The sequence below is a fragment of the Nyctereutes procyonoides genome, unplaced genomic scaffold, assembly GCF_905146905.1.
Source record: "Nyctereutes procyonoides isolate TBG_1078 unplaced genomic scaffold, NYPRO_anot_genome, whole genome shotgun sequence".
Taxonomy (NCBI): Eukaryota; Metazoa; Chordata; class Mammalia; order Carnivora; family Canidae; genus Nyctereutes; species Nyctereutes procyonoides.
Window position 1 is genome coordinate 50,041,757 of NW_026575133.1, and position 21,203 is coordinate 50,062,959.

A 21,203-nucleotide genomic window follows, 5' to 3' on the forward strand; every position below is an offset into this window, starting at 1 on the left:
AATCCAGTTACTTTGCCGGGCATATATATATATATATATATATATATATATATATATATATATGCCATGGCTGCAGAACCATATCAGCCCAAGGAAGCTAAGCTTTTTCCTCATCTGTGCACCAAAAGAGGCACAGTTTTCTAATTGGGGGCATCCTTTCTCATCGGTCTGCCTTTTTATAACTGGCTGATTCGTACAAAGGTTGGTTCCTTCCCTAGACTAGCCTCTCTCCCTTGCTCACAAGCCCACACACACTTCCTCCTTTTCCTGGGCCCACGTTCCCAGAAATCATAGCCAGAACCCCCAGAGGTAGCGGTCCAGCCTCCGCACCCACAGCTTTTCCTCAGCAGAGTGTAGGAACTGGCCCCTCCTTCCTCCTCCTCAGGCTCCCTTCCCAGGCTGGCCTTTCCCATGCCTACCTCTCTCCTCACTCTATCTGCTTCCTGCTGTGTCCCACAAACAGTAGCCCTCCTTGGTCTCCCTGCCTCCAGACTTGAGGGCACAGAGACCAAGGAAGGATGGTGAGGTCATCCTGCCCGCCCCCACCCCCACCCCACAGCCACAGACCTCCCCTGGAAGCTTCCCACCACATCCCACCCTACCCCCTGCTGAGTTCCACCCAGCTGGGTGTGAGTCAGGGGCCCTGGGGAGGTGAAGAGCCGCCTGCTTCCCCTCGGTGCTGCTCCTCCCAGATGGGAACACCCAGGACTTAGCAAGCAGGAACTGGGGATGGGGGGACAGGAGACACTGATAGATCAGGAGTTGTGGTGCTGTCCCCAGGATCTGGTCTGGCCACAGTAGAACTTGTCAAGAGCAGCCTGTGCCAGGAGGATGAAGCGTTGGCCCTGTTAGTCCTAGGAGAAGTTCCATCACAGCTGAACCAGCATTAGGAGCCACAGAAGCAGGGGCTGGATGAGGCTGGACACAAGTTCACTCAGGGTCCCAAGCTGTCCTGAGGGTGGGGACGGGACACAGACTGAGCCGGAGCACCAGGTGGCCAGGGAATGTGGAACCTGTGTCCCTGACCTCCCAGAGTATTCTTGGGGCTCCCCCAGGCTCCAGCAGTGTGGCTGCCACGGAGCAGGGTGGCAGCTGGTCAGTGGGCAGCATAATGACAGGGTGAGCTATCTCCACCCGTCCCTGACCCTACTGAGGAATGTCTGGGCTCTGGCAGGGTCATGACCTTGGGTACACACAGGCACCCCACCCCTCCTTCCATCAGACTCTCACCCAGGATGGGCTTTTCCTCCTCAGGGGCATCTTCCTGGACACCATTGTTCCCAAGTATGAGGTCAACGGGGTGAAACCTCCCATTGGCCAAAGGACCCGGCTCAGCAAGGGGGACATTGCCCAGGCCCGCAAGCTCTACAAGTGCCCAGGTCTGGATGGGACAGGGAGGTGGGGAGGACAGAGCCCAAGGCAGACAGTGGCCAGGGCCTGGGGCTGAGGAGGTTAAAGCTGTAACTCTTAAAGAAGGCCAGAGGCTGCCTGGTGATGGAGGTGTGGGCACCCAGGCAGGGGCAGTGTTCTAGTTAAGGAACCAAACCAGGGCTGGGATCAGGAGGGGGTGAGATGCTGAGCCCCACACACCTTCCAGGGTCCTGGGAGAATAGGAAGCAGGGGCAGTAAAGAGGACCAGCAGAGCATTTCCCAGGGAGTGAGGTAGAGTGAGGCCATCAAAGGAGCTTGACCTTAACTCTGGACCGTGTTGCCTTGACATCCTGCAGCACTAGGCCAGAGAGGTCAGATAGTGTGAGCTTCTCTGTGAGAGGCAGGGAGCAGACCTTAAATGGACAGGACCATCCCAGACTCCCCCTCTCCTCAGCCGTTCTTCTGTCCCCCAAAGAATGCCAGGGATCAGGGAGGGAAGCCAGAAGGTTGGGGGGAATTGGGTGTCTGCAGCCAGCAGTTGAGTCATTTCCTTTTGTTGACAGCCTGCGGAGAGACCCTACAGGACAGCACAGGCAACTTCTCCTCCCCCGAGTACCCCAATGGCTACTCTGCCCACATGCACTGCGTCTGGCGCATCTCAGTCACGCCTGGGGAGAAGGTAACCACGCATGCCCGCCTCTGCCAGGACCCCAGAGCACGAGAGCATAGTCGACTATGTGGAGATGTGGGGAACATAGACCCACTCACCCCACAAGAAAGGGAGCATTACCTTGAGGAGGGCTTTCCACCACGAGTTGTAAAGGAAGGCTGACCCACACAGAGTGCTTGCTACCCCAAGGGCACTTTTCCAAGTGCTCCTCAGATTCACCCACAGGGTTTTCATGTCGAATCCTGACCTCTCACCCACCCCTGGACTTTCCATGTCCTTCCATGCCTCTTGATCATTTCCAAGAGTCAACTTTAACACTTTATTTCCCTTGACTGGTACATGGTACTTAATGTACTATAATGCAGTGTGGAGCCCAGCTAGATTTTATTCCTGATCAGTGTTCATTCCAGCAGCTCACAAGACCATTTGGAATCCGATTCCACCATTCAGCAGGTAGCCATCCCTTTCTCTGTCCCGAGCTCTTGATAAGCATGTCTTCTGGGTCTTCAGAACCTGGTCTTTTTTTTTTTTTTTTTTTTTAAGATTTTACTTATTTATTCATGAGATTGAGAGAGAGAGAGAGAGAGAGAGAGAGAGAGAGAGAGAGAGGCAGAGACACAGGCAGAGGGAGAAGTAGGCTCCATGCAGGGAGCCTGATGTGCGACTTGATCCCGGGACTCCAAGATCACGCCCTGGGCTGAAGGCAGCGCTAAGCCACTGAGCCATCCGGGCTGCACGGAACCCGGTCTTTGATCAAAACATTGAATATGACACGAATCAAAGCAGATCCAAGATCCCTTTCAGAGCTGACAGGGTTCATCTGCAGACTTTGGGCAGAGTTATTCCTGGCTATGACACCACTTAATGTCACTACCATCCAGCCACAAGTCACTACCTTGTTGACTGGGAAGTGAGCTTCTCAGATCACGCCTTTGTCGTCTTTATATCCCTGGTACAGAAAGTAGCAGGGATAAAGGCTGAGTATGTAGACAGATCGCCTTACCAAATCAAACCTACTGTTCCACCAGTTGGTAAAACGCCTTTTAAAAAGGAAATGATGTTTGTCTGATGTGCATTGTTTCAAGTGAACCCAAACTAGTTCCTATTAATCAAGTATCTCTTTTCTAAATGGCGGCAGACCATCTGTTTAATTGGAGATTGACATTCAACTCCCTGGTTTGCAATTCCCAGAATTCCTTCCAAACCCTCTTTCCAACATGCGTGTGCGCACGCACACGCACACCCCTTTCGAAAACTGGCAAAGCTTTTGTTCTGAGTTCTCAAGATTACAGACACTGATCACATCTGTAAGTTATCTGAGTGTCCTCTGATGTCATTTTTGAGCCTAGAGGCAAAAGCCGGTTTAAAGAGGTGCTCACTGACTCTCCTCCAATATGATGCAGTTTCCATTTCCTTTCCAACTGTGCCTATTTTATTTTTTGTGATTTGAATATCATTCTCATTTGTGCTAGACTTCTATTGAGGATTGAGTAATTCCATTACCTCTCTCAGTTAACATTCTTTTTCCCTCAAAAGTGAACCCATCCCCTCCTTGTTCTTTTTTTTTTTTTTTAAATTCAGAATCAAACTTAAAAATTGCTGTCCTTTTTCCTGTCTTGTTCTGACCATGTCCTGGCCTCCTTCATCCTCTGCCGAAGGTGTCCACTACTGCAGCCTTTTGGAGATCTCACAGCAGATAACAACAACAACAAAAAAAAAAACCTCAACAACTAACAATTATTGAGCACAGGATCAGCCAGGCATGTGTTAAATTCTTTATGTGTTATGTGTTGTAATTAACACAAGGGCATTTTAGGCCAGTGCTAATGTTATCTTCATTTTGCATATGAGAGAACAAACTTGGAAAACTTAAGGAACTTGACCAAGAAAACAGATTATGACACAAAACTCCGTGATTGCAATACTGTGTATTCTAAAGCCCTGTCCCATAGCAACAATTGCTAAAGCGCCTGTCCACAGACGTGTGTGACCACTACTTACCCAGCACTGGAGGATGGAAAGTCCTGGCCCTGAGGAACATAGAGTAGGGTAGAGCATTGCTGTCCTTCCTGTTCAGAAGATTTGCTGGGTCAGCAGGGATATGGCAACTTGGTCAGGATCAGTTTCTTTCCCTGTGCTTCCAAGCTGGAGTGGGCTGGCCCTAATCTCATGGCCTGGTCCCAGGAGGCTCTCTGTGCCTTGGGCCTGTTCCTCCACCTCTCCCAGGAGACTCCCCATCTTTTTTCAGAGGCCTGCCTGGAGCTCCAGGGAGAGAAGGAAGCTATAGAGAAAGATTCCAGATCCATCAGTGTGTGGTTGCAGAAATAGAAAAAGTAAAACTCACTCACAGTCCTAGATGAAATTGTAGAGTTGTGAGTCGAAGATGGACCCCTGGGGGCAGAAGCCCTTTAAGGGCTTACAGACGTTGGGGAGCCAGGGAGGATGGCATCATGACATCACAGCAGCCATTCTTTGCTATGTACCCGTTATGTACCAGGCAAAGTAGCAGGCATCTTGGGTGCATGACCTCGTTATTCCTCACATCAGTTTTGTGGCACTGGTGCTATTGTCTCTTCTGTATAGATGAGGATGTCGAGGCTCAGAGGGCCTGAGTAAATCTGCCCAGGTTTACACAGACAGTGGTGGTGGAACCAGCGTTCAGTTCCAGGACTCTCCAACTCCAAAGTCTACGCTCTTTCAACAGTCACCTTTGAGTAAACCTGCCTGCATTTGTGGGTGCAATTGGATGTTTCTTCTGTGCTGAGAGGTTGTTTCTCCCTGGTCTCAACTTCGATTATGGCCAGGAGTTCAAATGACACGTAAATTTTTTCTTAGACATTGTGTAAGGATATGTCAGACAAGAAAGAGCCACTTTGGAAAGCTTCTTTTAGGGCCCTCACGTCTCTATACTGTGCGTCATTAGCAGCTGCCCCAGAGAGGACTTACAGTGTTTCCCAAGCAACGGAGCCAGCTCCTTATGAGCAGGAAAGTAATTTCAGGAGACCACGGTCTATTGTTGCAGAGGAGCCAAGAAGATAAGAGCTGAAAATGTCTTTTGGATCCAGCAGTGTCCACCCTCACTCCCATCCCTGCCTTCTGATAGCCTGCCTGTTCTTCAGGATCCAACCCACATCCCGCCTCCTCTGGAATGCCTTCCTCAACCCCCCACCTCCCGTTCCACAGCTGGGCAGAAACGCCCTCCCTGCCCTGCAGGGCCCGGGCTGGACCCTCCCTGGAGTCCCTGCTTCCCCGTGCTGAAGGGCGCGGGGCTCTCGGGGTGAAGGGAAAGCTGACCCCCATTCTTTGCACAGCTGTTGGGCAGAATTGAGCGGCAGGCCTAGGGAGGCCACATGGAGTGGTGGTTAAAGATGGAAGTGTAAGAGCCAGAGTGCCTGGGTCTGACTCAGGTCTGCTGTGCTGTTTACTGCATGTACGATCTCCAGGAAGTTGCTTAACCACTCTGCCTCCCTCATGTGTAAAGTGGGCCTATGCTGGTAGTGACTCCTCATGGGGCTGATGATACGAGGATTAGATGAGTTAATGGATGTGAAGTGACTAGAGCAGTGCCTAGCTCGTGGTGGGGGTTCAATCAACGCTAGCTATTATTACCATTCCGCAGTCTTTTTTCCTTAAGATTTTATTGATTTCTTTGAGAGAGAGAGAGAGAGAGAGAGAGAGAGAGAGAGAGCGCACCAGGAAGGGGGAAGGGCAGAGAGAGAGGGAGAAGCGGACTCCCCACTGATCGGGGAGCCCGACCCAGGGCTCCATCCCAAGATCCTGAGATCATGACCTGAGCTGAAAGCACATGCTTCACCAGCTGAGCCACCCAAGCACCCCATCATTCTGTCATCTTAATCTATTAATTGAGTAATCCCTGGTCCTCTTCTCTGGGTTTCCCATCCGTCTCCCTCTACTTCCAGATTCTTTTTTGTTGTTGTTGTTGTTAAAGATTTTATTTATTTTTATTAACAAAAGATACAGAGAGGCAGAGACACAGGCAGAGAGAGAGAAGCAGGCTGCATGCAGGGAGCCTGACGTGGGACTCGATCTCAGTCTCCAGGGTCACACCCTGGGCCAAAGTCAGGCACCAAACCACTGAGCCACCCAGGCATCCCTACTTCCAGATTCTGGCGTGAACTATTTCAAATTTCAAAATCTTCAGCAAACTCAACTCTGGTAGTGAAATTAACTTTTTCTGAGTGGCATACCCTTTAGTATATATACATGGCTTGTATGTATGTTGCATGTGTGACACATACGTGTGTCAGTGTTCCAAACTTTACGTATATTAACTTAATTCCCTAAGTCCTATGAGGTAGGCACTATTACCATTACCATCTTACGAATAAGGAAATGGAGGCACAGAGGTGTTAAATGATGAGCCTCAGGTGGTCTGGCAAAGGGAGACTAAAGCCAGGTTCTGAGTCCCCAGGAGTTGACGTATTGTCCCAATGGCTCCCTTGACGGCATCCAACAATTGTGAGGAGTACTTCCTATATGAAGAGTGCACTTGGAGCTTCTGCACGCTGTATCTCCTAATCCCCCAGCTCCTTAGGATCGCCTCCATGTCTTAGACAAAGATGCCAAGGCACAAAGAAGGCAAGCCACAGGCCCAGAGTCACCAGCCAGGAAGTGGTGGAGCCGACCAGGTTTTCTTTGGCAAAGGGCAGTGCCTCTGCCACCAGAGCACAGCTGTCTCCACATGACAGGAGCTGTTACAACTCTTAATTAGACATCTCTGATCTCAATATAGCCACGGCTGTGCCTCCCTGGAGGATGCCCCTAACCGCCAGCACAGGTCTCTTCCTCCTGAGTAAGATGGCCTCTGGCTCCTTCTGCCATGGAGGAAGTCTCTGGTGGGCCCTGTGGGGTCGCGCCGGCTGGGTGTGGTTTCTGCAGAGGGTGTGAGTTCATCCGCCCTGGACAGAGCCAGTTGTTTCCAAGGATGAAGGGAAAGTTGCTGCTGTTCTGAGCACAGCTGCTGAGCACATCGATTGGCAGACTCGGTGGGCCACATGGAATAGTGGTAAGGGAATAAATTGAGGAACCAGAGGGCTCTCACTGGGCCCTTTGCATTCCTTCTTCCATCCGGCAACTCCTTAAAAGATATTTTTGTTGTTTGCCAGATACAAAGATGACATATCCATGTTGTAAGGATTTTGAAAAATAGAGGAATTCATAAGGTAAAAAGGTGAATATTCTCCCCCTGGATCCTCCAAATCCCACTCTTCAGAGACAACTAGGCATTGGTAAACCTGCTACCTCCTTCTAGATCCTTCCAAGCATGTGTGTACTGGGTGTATGGATATGTATGGTCTTATGTAACTTGCCTTTCATTCAGCAGTGAATTGGTGGTTTTCTTTTGTTTGTTTGTTTTAAAGATTTTATTTATTTATTTGTTCAATTTTATTTATTTGTTCATGAGAGAGAGAGGCAGAGACACAGGCAGAGGGAGAAGCAGGCTCCATGCAGGGAGCCCAATGTGGGACTCGATCCCGGGACTTCAAGATCCTGCCCTAGGCGCTAAACCACTGAGCCACCCAGGGATACCCCTCCCCCGCAGCAGTGAATTGTGGTCATGATTCCTTGTCCACACGTCAAGTTTGACCTCAGACATTTTCATGGCTGCTTAGCTGTCATCCCTGTTTCTCTTCACTGCTTAGCCATCACCTGAAGTTCTCTATTGATGGATGTTTCACTTAAGTGTTTTCTAAGTTTTTAGTATTACCAAAAATGCTGCAATAAACATCTCAAAACTTAGAGCTTTACGCACTTGGGAGAGTATATCTGTAAAAAAGATTCCAAAAAGCAAAATTCTATTCAAGAAATTTTTATGAAGCAACTACTACGTGCCATGCACCAAAGATTCCATAATGAATTAAACAAAATTCCTGTCCTCACAGAGTTTACACTTTCGCAGGGCTGGGGGACAGACAAGCAAACAAAAAGTACATTTAGCAGGTCAGGTGGTAATAAGTGTCATGAAGGAATCAGCAGTAGGAGATAAAGGAGGGAGGTGGAGGTTACTGTTCCATGTGGGATAGTCCGGGAAGGCCTCATTCATGTCAAGTGAGCTGGAGTAGAAATGGGCAGGAAGAGAGGGAGCACATGGGGCAGATATCTGGGAAGAACTTCTAGGCAGCAAATGCAAAGATCCTGAGGCAGGAGCTGGAGTGGTCCATTTGAGGACTAGCAAGGCCCATGTGGCCAGAGCCAAGTAAGCAAGGAGGAAATTGAGGGGAGATGGAGTCAGAGAGATAGCAGGGAATTAGATCACAGATGGCCTTAGAAGACACGGTGAAGACTTTGGATGTTACTCTGAGTAACATGCATTAAAGGGTATGATCCGATTACATCATGAAAGGTCTGCTGTGGTGGGAAGCAAGATCAAGAGTGGAGACTACTGAACTAATCTTGAAAAAAGATGATGGCAGGGCCAGGACTGAGAATCAAGAAGAGGAACAGGTGGTTCGAGGAGAGATGGGGAAGGTGTAAAAGGAGTATCTTGGCATTGCAAAGGGCCCAGTGGAGGTCACCAGTCTCACATTTCAAATGAGACCATCAACATGCTTGTATTTTCTCTACCATGACCTTTGACCATCTGGGAAGAGGCATAGAACAGGTAGAAAGTTGGATTTAACCAGGGATGCAGTTTTCAGATGAAGAAGAGGAACAAGAGAGTTGAGGTCCTATGCTAGGAGGTGATTAAAAAGGTAGACCATGGATTTGCTTTGAAGTGAGGTGACTGCCCCCAGCCTTTACTACTTCTTCTGTGTCCTACTTTGGTCATTTTCTAGAAAGATGAAATGTTGGACACACTGTCTGTCTCCAGAGCAAGAGCCAGAACAAATTTTCAACTTCAGTTTTCCAAAAAATGTCAGGACTTTTATCTTCATAATAACAACTCTCAGGGATGCCTAATAATTAGCATCAAGAGTAATATAGTGCACTTTTCTAAACATGATCTTCCTCAGTACGTCTCAGAGTGCCACAATTCATAAACACATCCCCAAACACATTTCAGCTCATGTACGAGTCATAAGAAAAGAAGCAGGATGGGCTGTGAGTTCCAAGCTAGCCAAGGAGAGATGTGAGTACGTGGAGGTAAAAGGCAGGAAAACCTTGTTGGCTCAGGTTGATGGTCATGGTGAATTGGAAGAGTTTTTGGACTCAGTGTATAGAGTGGGTGATCAAGGAGAGGTTGGGGCAAGTGGTTGGAGAGTAGGGTCCTTGAACCTGAGATTATGTGTTGGAGGATGCACAGTTATTGATCATAACAAAGTGTAGGGCATGATGTGCCATGTGTGGCCGAGAAGAAGTGGAGAGAGGAAGTCATGGTGGAGAGGCCAGGAAACCAGAATAGTCGTCTAGGTGGATGTTGAAATCACCAAGAATTCTGAAGGGGTCAGTGTCAGGGAGTGACCTCCAGCCAGAGCTCTTCCCTGAACACTGACTATTGCAACATTGACACAGGCCATAGACTGTTCTTGCCTCTGCTCTGCAGCGTGCCGGAGGGAAGACATCTCCTTGTCCCCCTTTTCTCCAATGGGGAAGCCAGCTAGATCTAACAACAGGTGGGCCCTCTGGGCCATCTTTTGTCCTCTGTACATACTTCTCAGGTCACCACGAACCATTCCCTGGAGTCCCTGCTTGTTGGACTCTAAATACACAAAAGGCTTTGGGATGCATTCTGGAAACTACCAAAGCAATTTCCCGCCTGGAAAGTGTGCTTCTCTACCTGTTAATATGCCCACCTGCTGGGGAGAGTATTTATCAAAGTGTCGAACATTCCTCCAGTATTACTTGACCATTTGTTGAGTTCGTGTTCAGAAGGCACTTAAGGCAGTTCCTGTAGCTGTGAGGTGCTACGTCAGGGCGAGATGCCCTTTCCTCATTTTATGCTCGAGGCCGCTGAGGACAGAGAGGTCGGGTGATGGAGCCAAGGACTCACAGCAGGAAATGCAGAGGTGACATTCTAACCCAGGCCTGTGTGTGTGGATCTGAGTTTTTTCACTTAAGTGAGCTTTTCATGGGTATACATCCTTCTGAATCCTAAGCCCCTTGGCAGGGACAGACCTTAAGCCCATTCACAGGAAAGATTCAGATCTGGAATTCTCCTCAGCAGCCAGCGTGACTCCCTGCCTGCAAACAGCATTCATTAAATATGGGATGACAGGTGACTTGGTCCTTCCTCTCCTCTCTGGACCCTCCATTCCCATTTCAGAGCTCCTGGTACCCACAGGCCTCCCCGGGCCCTTCCTGTCACTGAGATCTCACCCCTCTAAAGGTGCTGGGATTTGAGTTACTTCAGTTGACTGCCAGGAGAGCCAGGAGTAATTGGAAGCAATGGCTTCACTAAGGGGATCGGTAAAATGAGAACTGGGATGTCCAAGAAGAACACTGGCTGTCATTGGCAGACAGCTGGGGAGAGGAGTGATGTTTCTGTGCTGGGAGCACATCCTCTGGACCCCTTCGCTATTCCATGTAGGGGCAGGCAGGCCGCCACGTGGGCTGGCAGGCGAGGCTGGCAAGGTGTGGGGGCTGCGTGACCCTCCTACTCTTCCCATTTCCTCTAGATCATTCTGAACTTCACGTCCATGGATCTGTATCGCAGCCGCCTGTGCTGGTATGACTACGTGGAGGTCCGAGACGGCTTCTGGAGGAAGGCACCCCTCCGAGGTAACTGGCACCAACCCACCTCCTGCCTCTCTGCGGCTGAGCCCTTCGGGTTTTTTAAATTGAAATCTGATCGACATACATTATCCTCTTAGTTTTAGGTGGACATCATAGTAATTGGATATTTTTATACGTTACTAAATGATCCCCAGGATAGGGCTAGTTACCATCTGTCACCATACAGTGTTATGATGATATTATTGATTATATATCCCATGCCCTATTTACATACCCATGCCTTATTTATTTTATACTCGAAAGCTCATATGGCTTCTCGGCCTTCTGCCTAAGACCAAGTGGAAACTTGAATCTCTTAATCCCTTTACAGCTGGTCTGTCTGCCCCCACCCCTTCCCCTCTGGCACCCTTCAGTTTGTTCTCTGTATCTGAGTCTGTTTTGTTTGTTCATTTGTTTTGCTATTAGATTCCACACATAAGTGAAATCATACAGTATTTCATTTAGCATAATGACCTCTAGGTCTATCTGTGTTGTCACAAACGGCAAGATTTTATCCTTTTCTGTGGCTGAGTAATATTCCACCGCAAGGCTATCCCACATCTTCTTTATCTGTTCATCTACAGCGGGACACTTCAGTTGCTTCCATCTGTTGGCTGTTGTAAATAATGTTGCAGTGAACGTGAAGGTGCACATACCTCTTTGAATTGTTTTCATTTTCTTCAGATAAATACCCCAAAGTGGAATTGCTGGGTCATATGGTAGTTCTAGTTTTAATTTTTGAGGAACCTCCATGCTATTTTCATTCCCCCCAATAGTGCATAAGGGCTCCCCTATCACTGCTTCTTCAGACCTGTTATCATTTTCTTCTTGATCCTAGCTAATCTGACGATGTGAGGTGACATCTTATTGCGGTTTTGATTTGCATTTCCCTGATAATTAGTGATGTTGAGCATCTTTTCATGTGCCCATTAGCCATTTGTATGTCTTCTTTGGAGAAATGTCTGTTCAAGTCCTCTGTTCATTTTTTATTGGATTGCTTATTTTTTATATTAAGTTGTGTAAATTCTTTATGTATTTTGGTTATTAATCCCTTATCCAATGTATGATTCACAAATATCTTCTTCCACTAAGTAAATTGCTTTTTTGTTTTGTTGACAATTTCCCTCACTATGCAAGGCTTTTCAATGTGGCTAATTCCTTCTTAGAACTACTTATTTCACACTCTCTTCATCCTCCCGTGGAACCAAAGCTTGGCCAAGGGTGATCTGGCCACTCTGGTGTGGAAGCCAAGAGTCCTGATGGAGTTAGTGCCTTCTAGTTTAGTGATACATCATTAAGTGTATCACTAAGTGCACTTTGGGCAAGTACCTTCCCTGATCTGGACCTTAGGGTCCTTGGTACGGGATTCTGGGCCTCCCTCAGAGGTGACTCTCAATGTGTGGGTCTCGGGAGTCGTACAGGTTGACAGAGGGAGACAGACAGGTGCAACTCCACAATTCCAGGCTCTCTTCCTCATCTGGGCAATTTCAGAGGCTCCGTTTTCTCTCTCTACAAGGTCTGGCCCATAATATAGCCTGGCACACTACAGAGGGCTACCTACCTGGCCCAGTGGCCCAAACCTATTTGCACAGGCTACTTTGTCGCTTGGTGGAGAGGGGACTGGTAAACAGGGGGTGAGTTGTCGGAACCATAAGACAAAAGGTGCTTTAATGCCATAGAATTAGGGTCAAGAGAGGTTTCTGCTTCAAGCCTGTGGAGCTGCATGAATTCTCCTCTTCCAATCTGGACAAATTCCTAAGTAGCCCAGGACTGCTCATTAGCATTAGAACCTTTGTTCCACAGCCTGGGCCTGATGCAAGCTGATGAATCATTGCTAACCATCTTTTTTCCCCCCAGTTTCTGATATTTGAATATTTATTAGTCACCCAAAGCAGCCATCATTTCAATGCTTCCTCCTGCAGACATGCTAGTGTTTCCAAGATTCCACTTTCTTTTTCATAACTTACATTCCTAGATCAGCACCCTCTGTCCATTGCTGAAGGTTGGGAAACACCCAATCTTATTTGGAACACACAAGTCATCCCCAGTTGACCCTTGATTACAAAGAATTCCACAAAAGGCCAACTGCATCTGCTTACATGGATTCTCGTCGGTTTTATTTCAAAGGGGATATTTTCTGATCCAGTCACTAGATAGTAGGATTTACTTGGGGTCCTCTGACATCTTGTGCGTGTGGTCAAATGAAAACATTTGTAATGTACAAAGAAAACTGTGTTCATTCTTGGTGATGACTTGTTTGTGTGGAGATCAAATAAGAAAAGTAATGATGGTAAGATGCTCTTTAAAAAAAGAAAATAAAACACAGATACAGCTGGTTATTCCTCCCTGAACTCATATTCCATCCCTCAAGTGGACAGAACCCTCTAGAAGTCTAGTACTCTCTTGCTCTTCAAGGCCACACTGGATCTTGGACCAGATTCAGGCCAGCTGCAGGGTTTTGGGATCATGTGCCAACTGCAGAGGAGGGCCAGAGACCCTGAGACCCCTGGAGCAGGGAGGGGAGAGCACCCCGCTTCAGGCCTCACTGCCCTCTGTCCACACTGTCTGCACAGGCCGCTTCTGTGGGGGCAAACTACCCGAGCCTATTGTCTCCACCGACAGCCGCCTCTGGGTGGAGTTCCGAAGCAGCAGCAACTGGGTTGGGAAGGGCTTCTTCGCTGTCTACGAAGGTAGGAGACAGAGTGACGAGGGAAGAGTCAGATATCGGGTCCCTGGGCATCCTGGCGCCCCAGGGGCAAGGTTGAGGGCCCTTGAGGGAGGAAGCAGAGATCCCGGTGGGATTGGCCAGGCCTGGGTGGCGGAGGGGTGGTGGTGGGGGAACACTGAGAAGCTGGGGGGACGTGGGAAGGTCTGGAGGAGGGGAGAGAGGGGCCCTTGAGCTGGGCACAGCACCCCAACTGACCTCACTCTGTGTCCCCAAAGCCATCTGTGGGGGAGATGTGAAGAAGGACAATGGCCACATCCAGTCGCCCAATTACCCCGACGATTACCGACCCAGCAAAGTCTGCATCTGGCGGATCCAGGTGTCTGAAGGCTTCCACGTGGGCCTCACCTTCCAGTCCTTTGAGGTAGGTCAGGGACCCCTCAGTCCCACCTCTCCGGGGCCTTCCTGGTGTTGGGCTCTGGCGGCCAGAGCTCCTCCAACTGATCGAGCCCCCGACCCTCAGATCGAGCGCCATGACAGCTGTGCCTATGACTACCTGGAGGTGCGTGACGGGCACAGTGAGACCAGCACCCTCATCGGGCGCTACTGTGGCTATGAGAAGCCAGATGACATCAAGAGCACGTCCAGCCGCCTCTGGCTCAAATTCGTCTCCGATGGATCCATTAACAAAGCTGGCTTTGCTGTCAACTTCTTCAAAGGTGCTCCTTCCCTGTTCCCCATTGGCCAGCCCCCCAGGGCCAATCCATCTCCTTCATTCCTTCTTTTACTTCTAAAAACTGTATTGTATTATGGTAAGAACACTTAGCATGACACCCGTCCTCTGAACACATTTGTGAGTGTTCTGTGCGGTATTGCTGACCGTGGGCTTGTACAGCAGATCTCTAGGGCTGGTTCATCTTGCTTGACTGAAACTTTATTATGGCTGTTGGTTAGCAACTTCCCATTCCACTCTACCTCTTTGACCCTAGATAGCTCATGTACGCGGAATCCTGCAGTAGTTGTCTTTCTGTAACTGACTTATTTTACTTAACATAATGTCCCCAAAGGGTGTCTGGTGGTTGAGTTGGATGAATGTCTGTCTCTTGATTTCGGCTCAGGTCATGATCTCAGGGTCTTGGGATGGAGCCCTGTGTCTCGGGCTTCGTGCTTCAGCAGGGAGTCTGCTTGAGACTCTCTCTCTGCCTCTCCCCTTCCCTGCTATTCATGCATGCTCTCTCTTTCTCAAATAAAAAATCTTAAAAAAAAATAATGCCCTAAAGATTTATCTACCATACTACATATGACAGAATTTCCTTCTTTTTTTAAGGCTGAATAATATTCCCCTGTGTAACACATTTTTTTTTATTTTTTTTTTATTTTTTTATGATAGTCACAGAGAGAGAAAGAGAGAGAGGCAGAAACACAGGCAGAGGGAGAAGCAGGCTCCATGCACCAGGAGCCCGATGTGGGATTTGATCCCGGGTCCCCAGGATCGCGCCCTGGGCCAAAGGCAGACGCCACATCGCTGCGCCACCCAGGGATCCCAACACATTTTTTAATTGAAGGACAATTGACATACAATATCCTCTTAGTTTCAAGAGTACAGCATGGTGATTCAACATCTATGTACATTACAAAATGGGCACCACAGTGAGTCTAGTTACCATCTGTCACCTTACAATGTTGTTACCATCTTGTTGACTACATTCCCTATGCTGTACACTACATCCCTGTGTCTTATTTATTTCATGACCAGAAAAGCATATGTCTTAATCCCCTTCACCTATTTCGTTCATCTCTCCAACCCCTCCTCTCTGGCACCCATCAGTTTGTTCTCTGTATCTGTGAGTCTGTTTCTGTTTTTTTTTTTTTTAAGATTTTCATTTTTATTTCTTCATGGGAGACACACAGAGAGAGCCAGAGACATAGGCAGAGGGAGAAGCGGGCTCTCTGCAAACAGCCTGCAAGGAGCCTGTTGTGGGACTCGATCCCAGAACCCCAGGATCATGACCTGAGCTGAAGGCAGACACTCAACCATTGAGCCACCCAGGCACTCAAGCCTGTTTCTGTTTTTCTTCTTTGTTCATTTGTTTTGTTTTTATTTTTATTTTTTAAAGATTTTATTTATTTATGAGAGACACAGAGAGAGAGAGAGAGAGGCAGAGACACAGGCAGGGGGAGAAGCAGGCCCCATGCAGGGAGCCCGATGTGGGACTTGATCCTGGGTCTCCAGGATCAGGCCCTGGACCAAAGGCAGCACTAAACCGCTGAGCCACTGGGCTGCCCTTGTTTTGTTTTTAGATTCCACATGTAAGTGAAATCATACAGTATTTTTCTTTTTCTGTCTAGCTTATTTCACTTAGCATAATACCCTCTAGGTCCATCATGGTGTCACAAATGGCAAGATTTCATTCCTTTCAATGGCTAAGTAATATTCCACCATGTGGAATATTATCCCATATCTTCTTTATCCATTTATCCATTTATCTATCAATGGACACTTCAGTTGCTTCCATATCTTGGCTGTTGTGAGTAATACTGCAGTGAATGTTGGGGGTGCCTATATCTCTTCAAATTGGTGTTTCATTTTCTTTGGATAAACACCCAAAAGTGAAATTGCTGGATCATATGGTAATTCTATTTTTAATTTTTTGAGGAATCTCCATGCTGTTTTCCACAGTGGCTGTACCAATTTGCATTCCCACCAACAGTGCAGAAGGGTTCCCATTTTTCCACATCCTCCACCAACACTTGTTATTCTTGTCTTCTTGATACTATCTATTCTGACAGGGGTGAGGTGATACAGCCTAACATGCTTTTGATTTCCATTTCCCTGATGATGAGTGATGTGGAGCATCTTTGCATGTATTTGTTGGCCGTCTGGAAGCCTTCTTTGGAGAAATGTCTGTTCAGATCTTCTGACCATTTTTAAATCAATAGGTTTTTTCTTATATTGAGTTTTATGAATTCTTTATATATTTTGGATGTTAACTGCTTATTGCATATAATGTTTGGGAATATCCTTTTCCATTAAGTTACCTTTTCATTTTATGGATGGTTTCTTTCATTGTGTGAAAGCTTTTTAGTTTGACATCGTCCCATTTGTTTATTTTGCTTTTTGTTGTCCTTGCCTAAAGAGACAGAGCAAAAATACACGTATAACACTATGACCAATGTCAAAGAGCTTACTGCCTATGTTTTCTTCTAAGAGTTTTATGGTTTTAGGTTTTATAGCTTATATCTTTAGCCCATTCTGAGTTTCTTTTTGTATATAATGTAAGTGGTCCAGTTGCATTCTTTGGCACGTAACTGTCCGATCTGTCCATCTATTAAAGAGACTGTCTTTCCCCCATTTTACATTCTTCCCTTCTTTGTCATAGAATAACTGACCATATATTTTTTCTGGACTCTCTATTCTCTTCCATTGATCTATTTGTCTATTTTTGTGCCAGTACCACCTGTTTTGGTTTATTTATTTTTGATTATAGCTTTGTAGTACACTTTGGAATATGGGAGGGTGCTACCTCTAGCTTTGTTCTTTCTCAAGATTGCTTTGGCTGTTCGGAATCTTTTGTGGTTCTGTACAGATTTCAGGATCACATGTTATAGCTCTGTGAAAATGATATTATGATCGGGATTGTATTGGATCTGTAGATTGCTTTGGGTGGTATGGACTTTTTAACAGTATTAATTCTTCCCATCTGACACCACATTTTCTTTATCCTCCTCTTGATGGACATTTAGGCTGTTTCTACCCCTTGACTGTTGTGATATTGCTGCAGTGAGTTCATGCCTTCTTTATTTACGCATTCAACACAGAGTCTGTATGAGGGATGCATAGACCCTGGTGCCCTGCCCTTGAATTTATGGCCTAACTGGGGAGAAAAGGTCCACCCCACTGAAACACTGCATATCTCATTGAGTAAATGACACACTTATATAAAAGTAGCTAACACATGATAAGTGCTTAACTATGAATTGAAATAATAATTCGGGAGTTGCCTTAAAGTCCAAAAGTTTGTGTAAAAGAAATACCAATGACCCATAGAGGCAGAAAGTGCTGTGAAAGTTTAGAGAGGAAGAAGACAGTGTGATTTTTTTTAACTGGTGTCATAGTGGGGAGATAATCTGTCTGAACCTCATTTCCTCATCTGTAAAATGGAGATAGCAACAGTAGCTTCATCACAGGTCTTGTCAGGATTAACGGAGAAATGAAGAAACAGCACTTAGCCAGAGAATGGCATATAAGAGGCATCACTGTCGTCAGAGGAAGGCTCTGTGGGGTCCACCACCACCTGTCCCTTTGGGGCTCTCATTAGCAGGATCCCCTGGGGACTGAGTGGTCCACAGCTGACCTCTGGCCCCTGCAATGGAGCTGGACGGGAAGGAAGCCTGAGGGACCCTGGACTTGACTCGCAAGCAGAGGGCATGAGGAGGGACCCAGGCTCTGGCCTGGAAGTCATTGACCCCCTCTCCTTCCAACCGGCAGAGGTGGACGAGTGCTCGCGGCCCAACCGCGGGGGTTGTGAGCAGCGGTGTCTCAACACTTTGGGCAGCTATAAGTGTAGCTGTGACCCCGGGTACGAGCTAGCTCCGGACAAGCGCCGCTGTGAGGGTAAGTATCCCCCCACACTGCCCCACGACCCAAGCCTTCCAGCCAAGATCTCTCATGTTTTGGTCACACCCTCCCTGCAAAAGCTAGGATTCCCTAGCACTTTCTTCACTACTGGCAGACAAGGAATACACACTTACCAGAAGTGGGATGCACTCTGGGTTGTTTTCGTCTTTTCTTTTCTTTTTTTTTTTTTTTTTCATTTTTATTCACTTAAAATGCTGACCTTGACCCACTGGCAAATCTCGTCACCCTCCACAAGGTCATGATCCCCAATTTGGCAACCACTGTTCTCAGGCACTGATTTTTCGGCCTCTCCCAATACTCAGCCGAGGGAACAAGCTGGTGAAGGGACTCCCTGCCCAGTGCCTCCAGTTCAGCTCAATCTTGCTGGGCAGCTTCTCTCTACCCGCCTCTCCATGCTTCCAGGCCTCGCTGCCCATGAACCCAGCCGTGCCTGAGCCCCTCACTCACTCTCTTCCCTCTCAGCAGATGTCCTGGCTGGTCTGTGGCAGAGAAAGTAGAAGTGTTCACACATATGTGTCCTCAATTCCTCATACTCTGAAGATGCCCTCGTCACCTTGCCTGCTTCCCTCTCATTTCTGAGAGACTACACACAAGCCCCAGGGCTGAGGGAATCCAAGATCCACATCTCCTTAATGCACCCAGCACATGTCTCTGGCCCTTCCCCAGAGTGGGGACTCCTGGTGGGTGATGTCTCCTCTCTTGTTCCCCCCAGCTGCCTGTGGTGGATTCCTCACCAAGCTGAATGGCTCCATCACCAGCCCAGGCTGGCCCAAGGAGTACCCCCCTAACAAAAACTGCATCTGGCAATTGGTGGCCCCCACCCAGTACCGTATCTCCCTGCAATTCGACTTCTTTGAGACCGAGGGCAATGACGTAAGTGCCCACTGGGCTGAGGAGACGCAGGAAGGTCTGAAGGCGTGGGAGCCAGCTTCCTTTCCTATAAAGAAATACCCAAAGAATGTAGAGGAGGAGAGACTTCTCCCAATTCCAGGAAGCAGGGGAGGGTCAGGGAGGAGGACTTCAAGGCCAGGGAGCATACATGTGGCAGTGAGGAGTGAGACAAGACCTGGGGTTCATGTGGAGAGCACAAGAGGATCGAATGGGGGTGACATGGAACCTTTTTGAGTTGTTAGATTTTGTAATTAAAGACAAAAGGACCCACAGAACAGGAAGCCTTCCCAGGTAGGGGTGGTCAGGAGAAACTACCTAGAGGAGGCAGGCCTGGAGCTGCACTGCCCTGCAGGTGTGCAAGTATGACTTCGTGGAAGTCCGCAGTGGGCTTACAGCCGACTCCAAGCTACACGGCAAGTTCTGTGGCTCTGAGAAGCCCGAGGTCATCACCTCCCAGTACAACAACATGCGTGTGGAGTTCAAGTCTGACAACACAGTCTCCAAAAAGGGCTTCAAGGCTCACTTCTTCTCAGGTAACCCAGACTCCCCAGCTCTGAGCCTGCCTCCCCTCCTCCCTGCCACTTGTATGCCTTCTAGCCCTCCCTGTTGCCAGGCCCACAGGGTCTGTCCTCTGTTCCCCCCACGAGCCCTCCACCACCAGGCCAGCCCCTCCATTCCTGAACCCTATTACTCCTGAATTCTCTGGGCTCTATGGGAGGCAACCTGAGGACGGGCAGGACATAGGCATACCCATGAAAGGAAAGAGCTTTCCAGGTATCAGGAGCCATGATGACAAGGCCCCAGAGAGGGCAGGCCTGGGGACCAGGGAGTTCATTATGGACAGAGAATTCAGGGTACACACAAAGGAGGAGAGTGTTTGCCTTGGACTGTGTGGAGCAGATTATCTGGCAGTTGCCACATCTCTAATCAGACCCTCCACGTGCCAAATGGGTTCATGCTGGGGCCTTCAGAAAAGATGAGGAGCCTCCCTCTCTTCAACACCCAAGCCTTCCCACCCGTCAGGGACTCAGATCCAGCCAGCATGTGTTTATTGCGAGCCGCCCTATGGAAGGCTTGAGGTCAAGTCCCTTTGATGGCCTCATCTTTGGGTGGCCTAGAAAGTAGTCAGCCTCTCTGAGCTGGGCCTCCAGGGATCCCAAGAGACCTTTCCCCTGCTTTAGTCATCCCTCTGTCATCCTGGGGTGAGGCTGGTGGTCTTTCAGAGACAGTTGGACCTGGGACATAGATAGGGTGGGGTGGAAATGCCATGAAATTGAAGAAGAGCTGGGGGGAGTGGGAGGCAGAGGGAGTGGCTGGAGTAATGGGTTTTATGGGAGAGTGGCCCAGGGATCCTGATCCCCAGCAGGCCTGGTGGGCCGGGCATGGGGTGGCAGGAAGGCAGGAAGCCCATGGCCGAGTCCACGCTGCCTTCCTTCTCCCCTCCTTTGCCCAGGGTCCTGCATCCTCGAGCCCCCTATGTCGTGGCCCTGCACCCCTGCCTGCCCCACCTGGATGCCATGCACTGCCCCTGTGCACTGGTCCCTGCTTGGCACTACCAGCCAACCTGCTCTGCTTAAAGTCCCCCCACCCTGCGCCCCACTGCTTGCTGAGACCCCTCCCCTTGCAACACGAATCCTTTTCTTCCCTGTGCCCACCTGGAAATCCTACAGGTGCTCACCCGAGGGCTGAGGGGTTGTATCACCTACTCAGGGGTGGGCTCAGTCCTGGGGAAACCATTACCTGCTTACTCTCGTCTCTTCCTGCCCTTCTGTTGCTCCAGTCTTGGAGGGGGGAAGGGGGCCAACACCACACCTGTCAGGCCTAGAGCCCAGGGCTCTCCACCCCTGGGTACTGCCATGCCCTGGCACGACACTGGGCCAGCTGCCCCTCAGCCCTGCATAGACACATGCACACACACGCACATGCACACACGTGCACACACAGGCATTGCCCTGCAGCACAAGAATCCTGCAGAGGACCCTCACCGGTGGGCATCAAGGTTGAGCCCTCAGGGCAGGGGGCATCTGACTCTGGCCCCCCAGGAGGGGGGCTCTTTGGACTTTTGGGACACCCAGCGAGGAGACCCTAAGACAAGAAGGAGAAGAAAGAGCCTGAAGACCTTCAGTCTGACCCCAGCCACCTTCCGGGGCATTTGGCACTGGAGGGTGAGTGCCATCTCCTTGTCCGGGCCCGTGTCCACTCTCCCCGCTCCTGTCCCCCCTGCAACCTGCTCCCCTGGCTCCGAGGTGAGGCTGCCACTCCCACCCCCACCCATGCCCAAGCCCTGCCCCAGG

At 48.9% G+C, this 21,203-nt stretch overlaps 1 protein-coding gene across 3 annotated transcripts in view; it reads left to right on the forward strand.

Moving 5' to 3' along the window:
• Positions 1-21,203, forward strand: part of BMP1 (bone morphogenetic protein 1) — a 43,909-nt gene that overhangs the window by 11,718 nt on the left and 10,988 nt on the right. For all 3 annotated transcript variants that reach the window (XM_055346061.1, XM_055346059.1, XM_055346060.1), the window contains 9 exons: positions 1,255-1,379; positions 1,935-2,050; positions 10,618-10,720; positions 13,288-13,404; positions 13,658-13,803; positions 13,903-14,098; positions 17,869-17,994; positions 18,731-18,891; positions 19,262-19,442. In XM_055346061.1, coding sequence (XP_055202036.1) covers positions 1,255-1,379; positions 1,935-2,050; positions 10,618-10,720; positions 13,288-13,404; positions 13,658-13,803; positions 13,903-14,098; positions 17,869-17,994; positions 18,731-18,891; positions 19,262-19,442 — 1,271 coding nt within the window. The remainder of the gene's footprint in view (positions 1-1,254; positions 1,380-1,934; positions 2,051-10,617; positions 10,721-13,287; positions 13,405-13,657; positions 13,804-13,902; positions 14,099-17,868; positions 17,995-18,730; positions 18,892-19,261; positions 19,443-21,203) is intronic.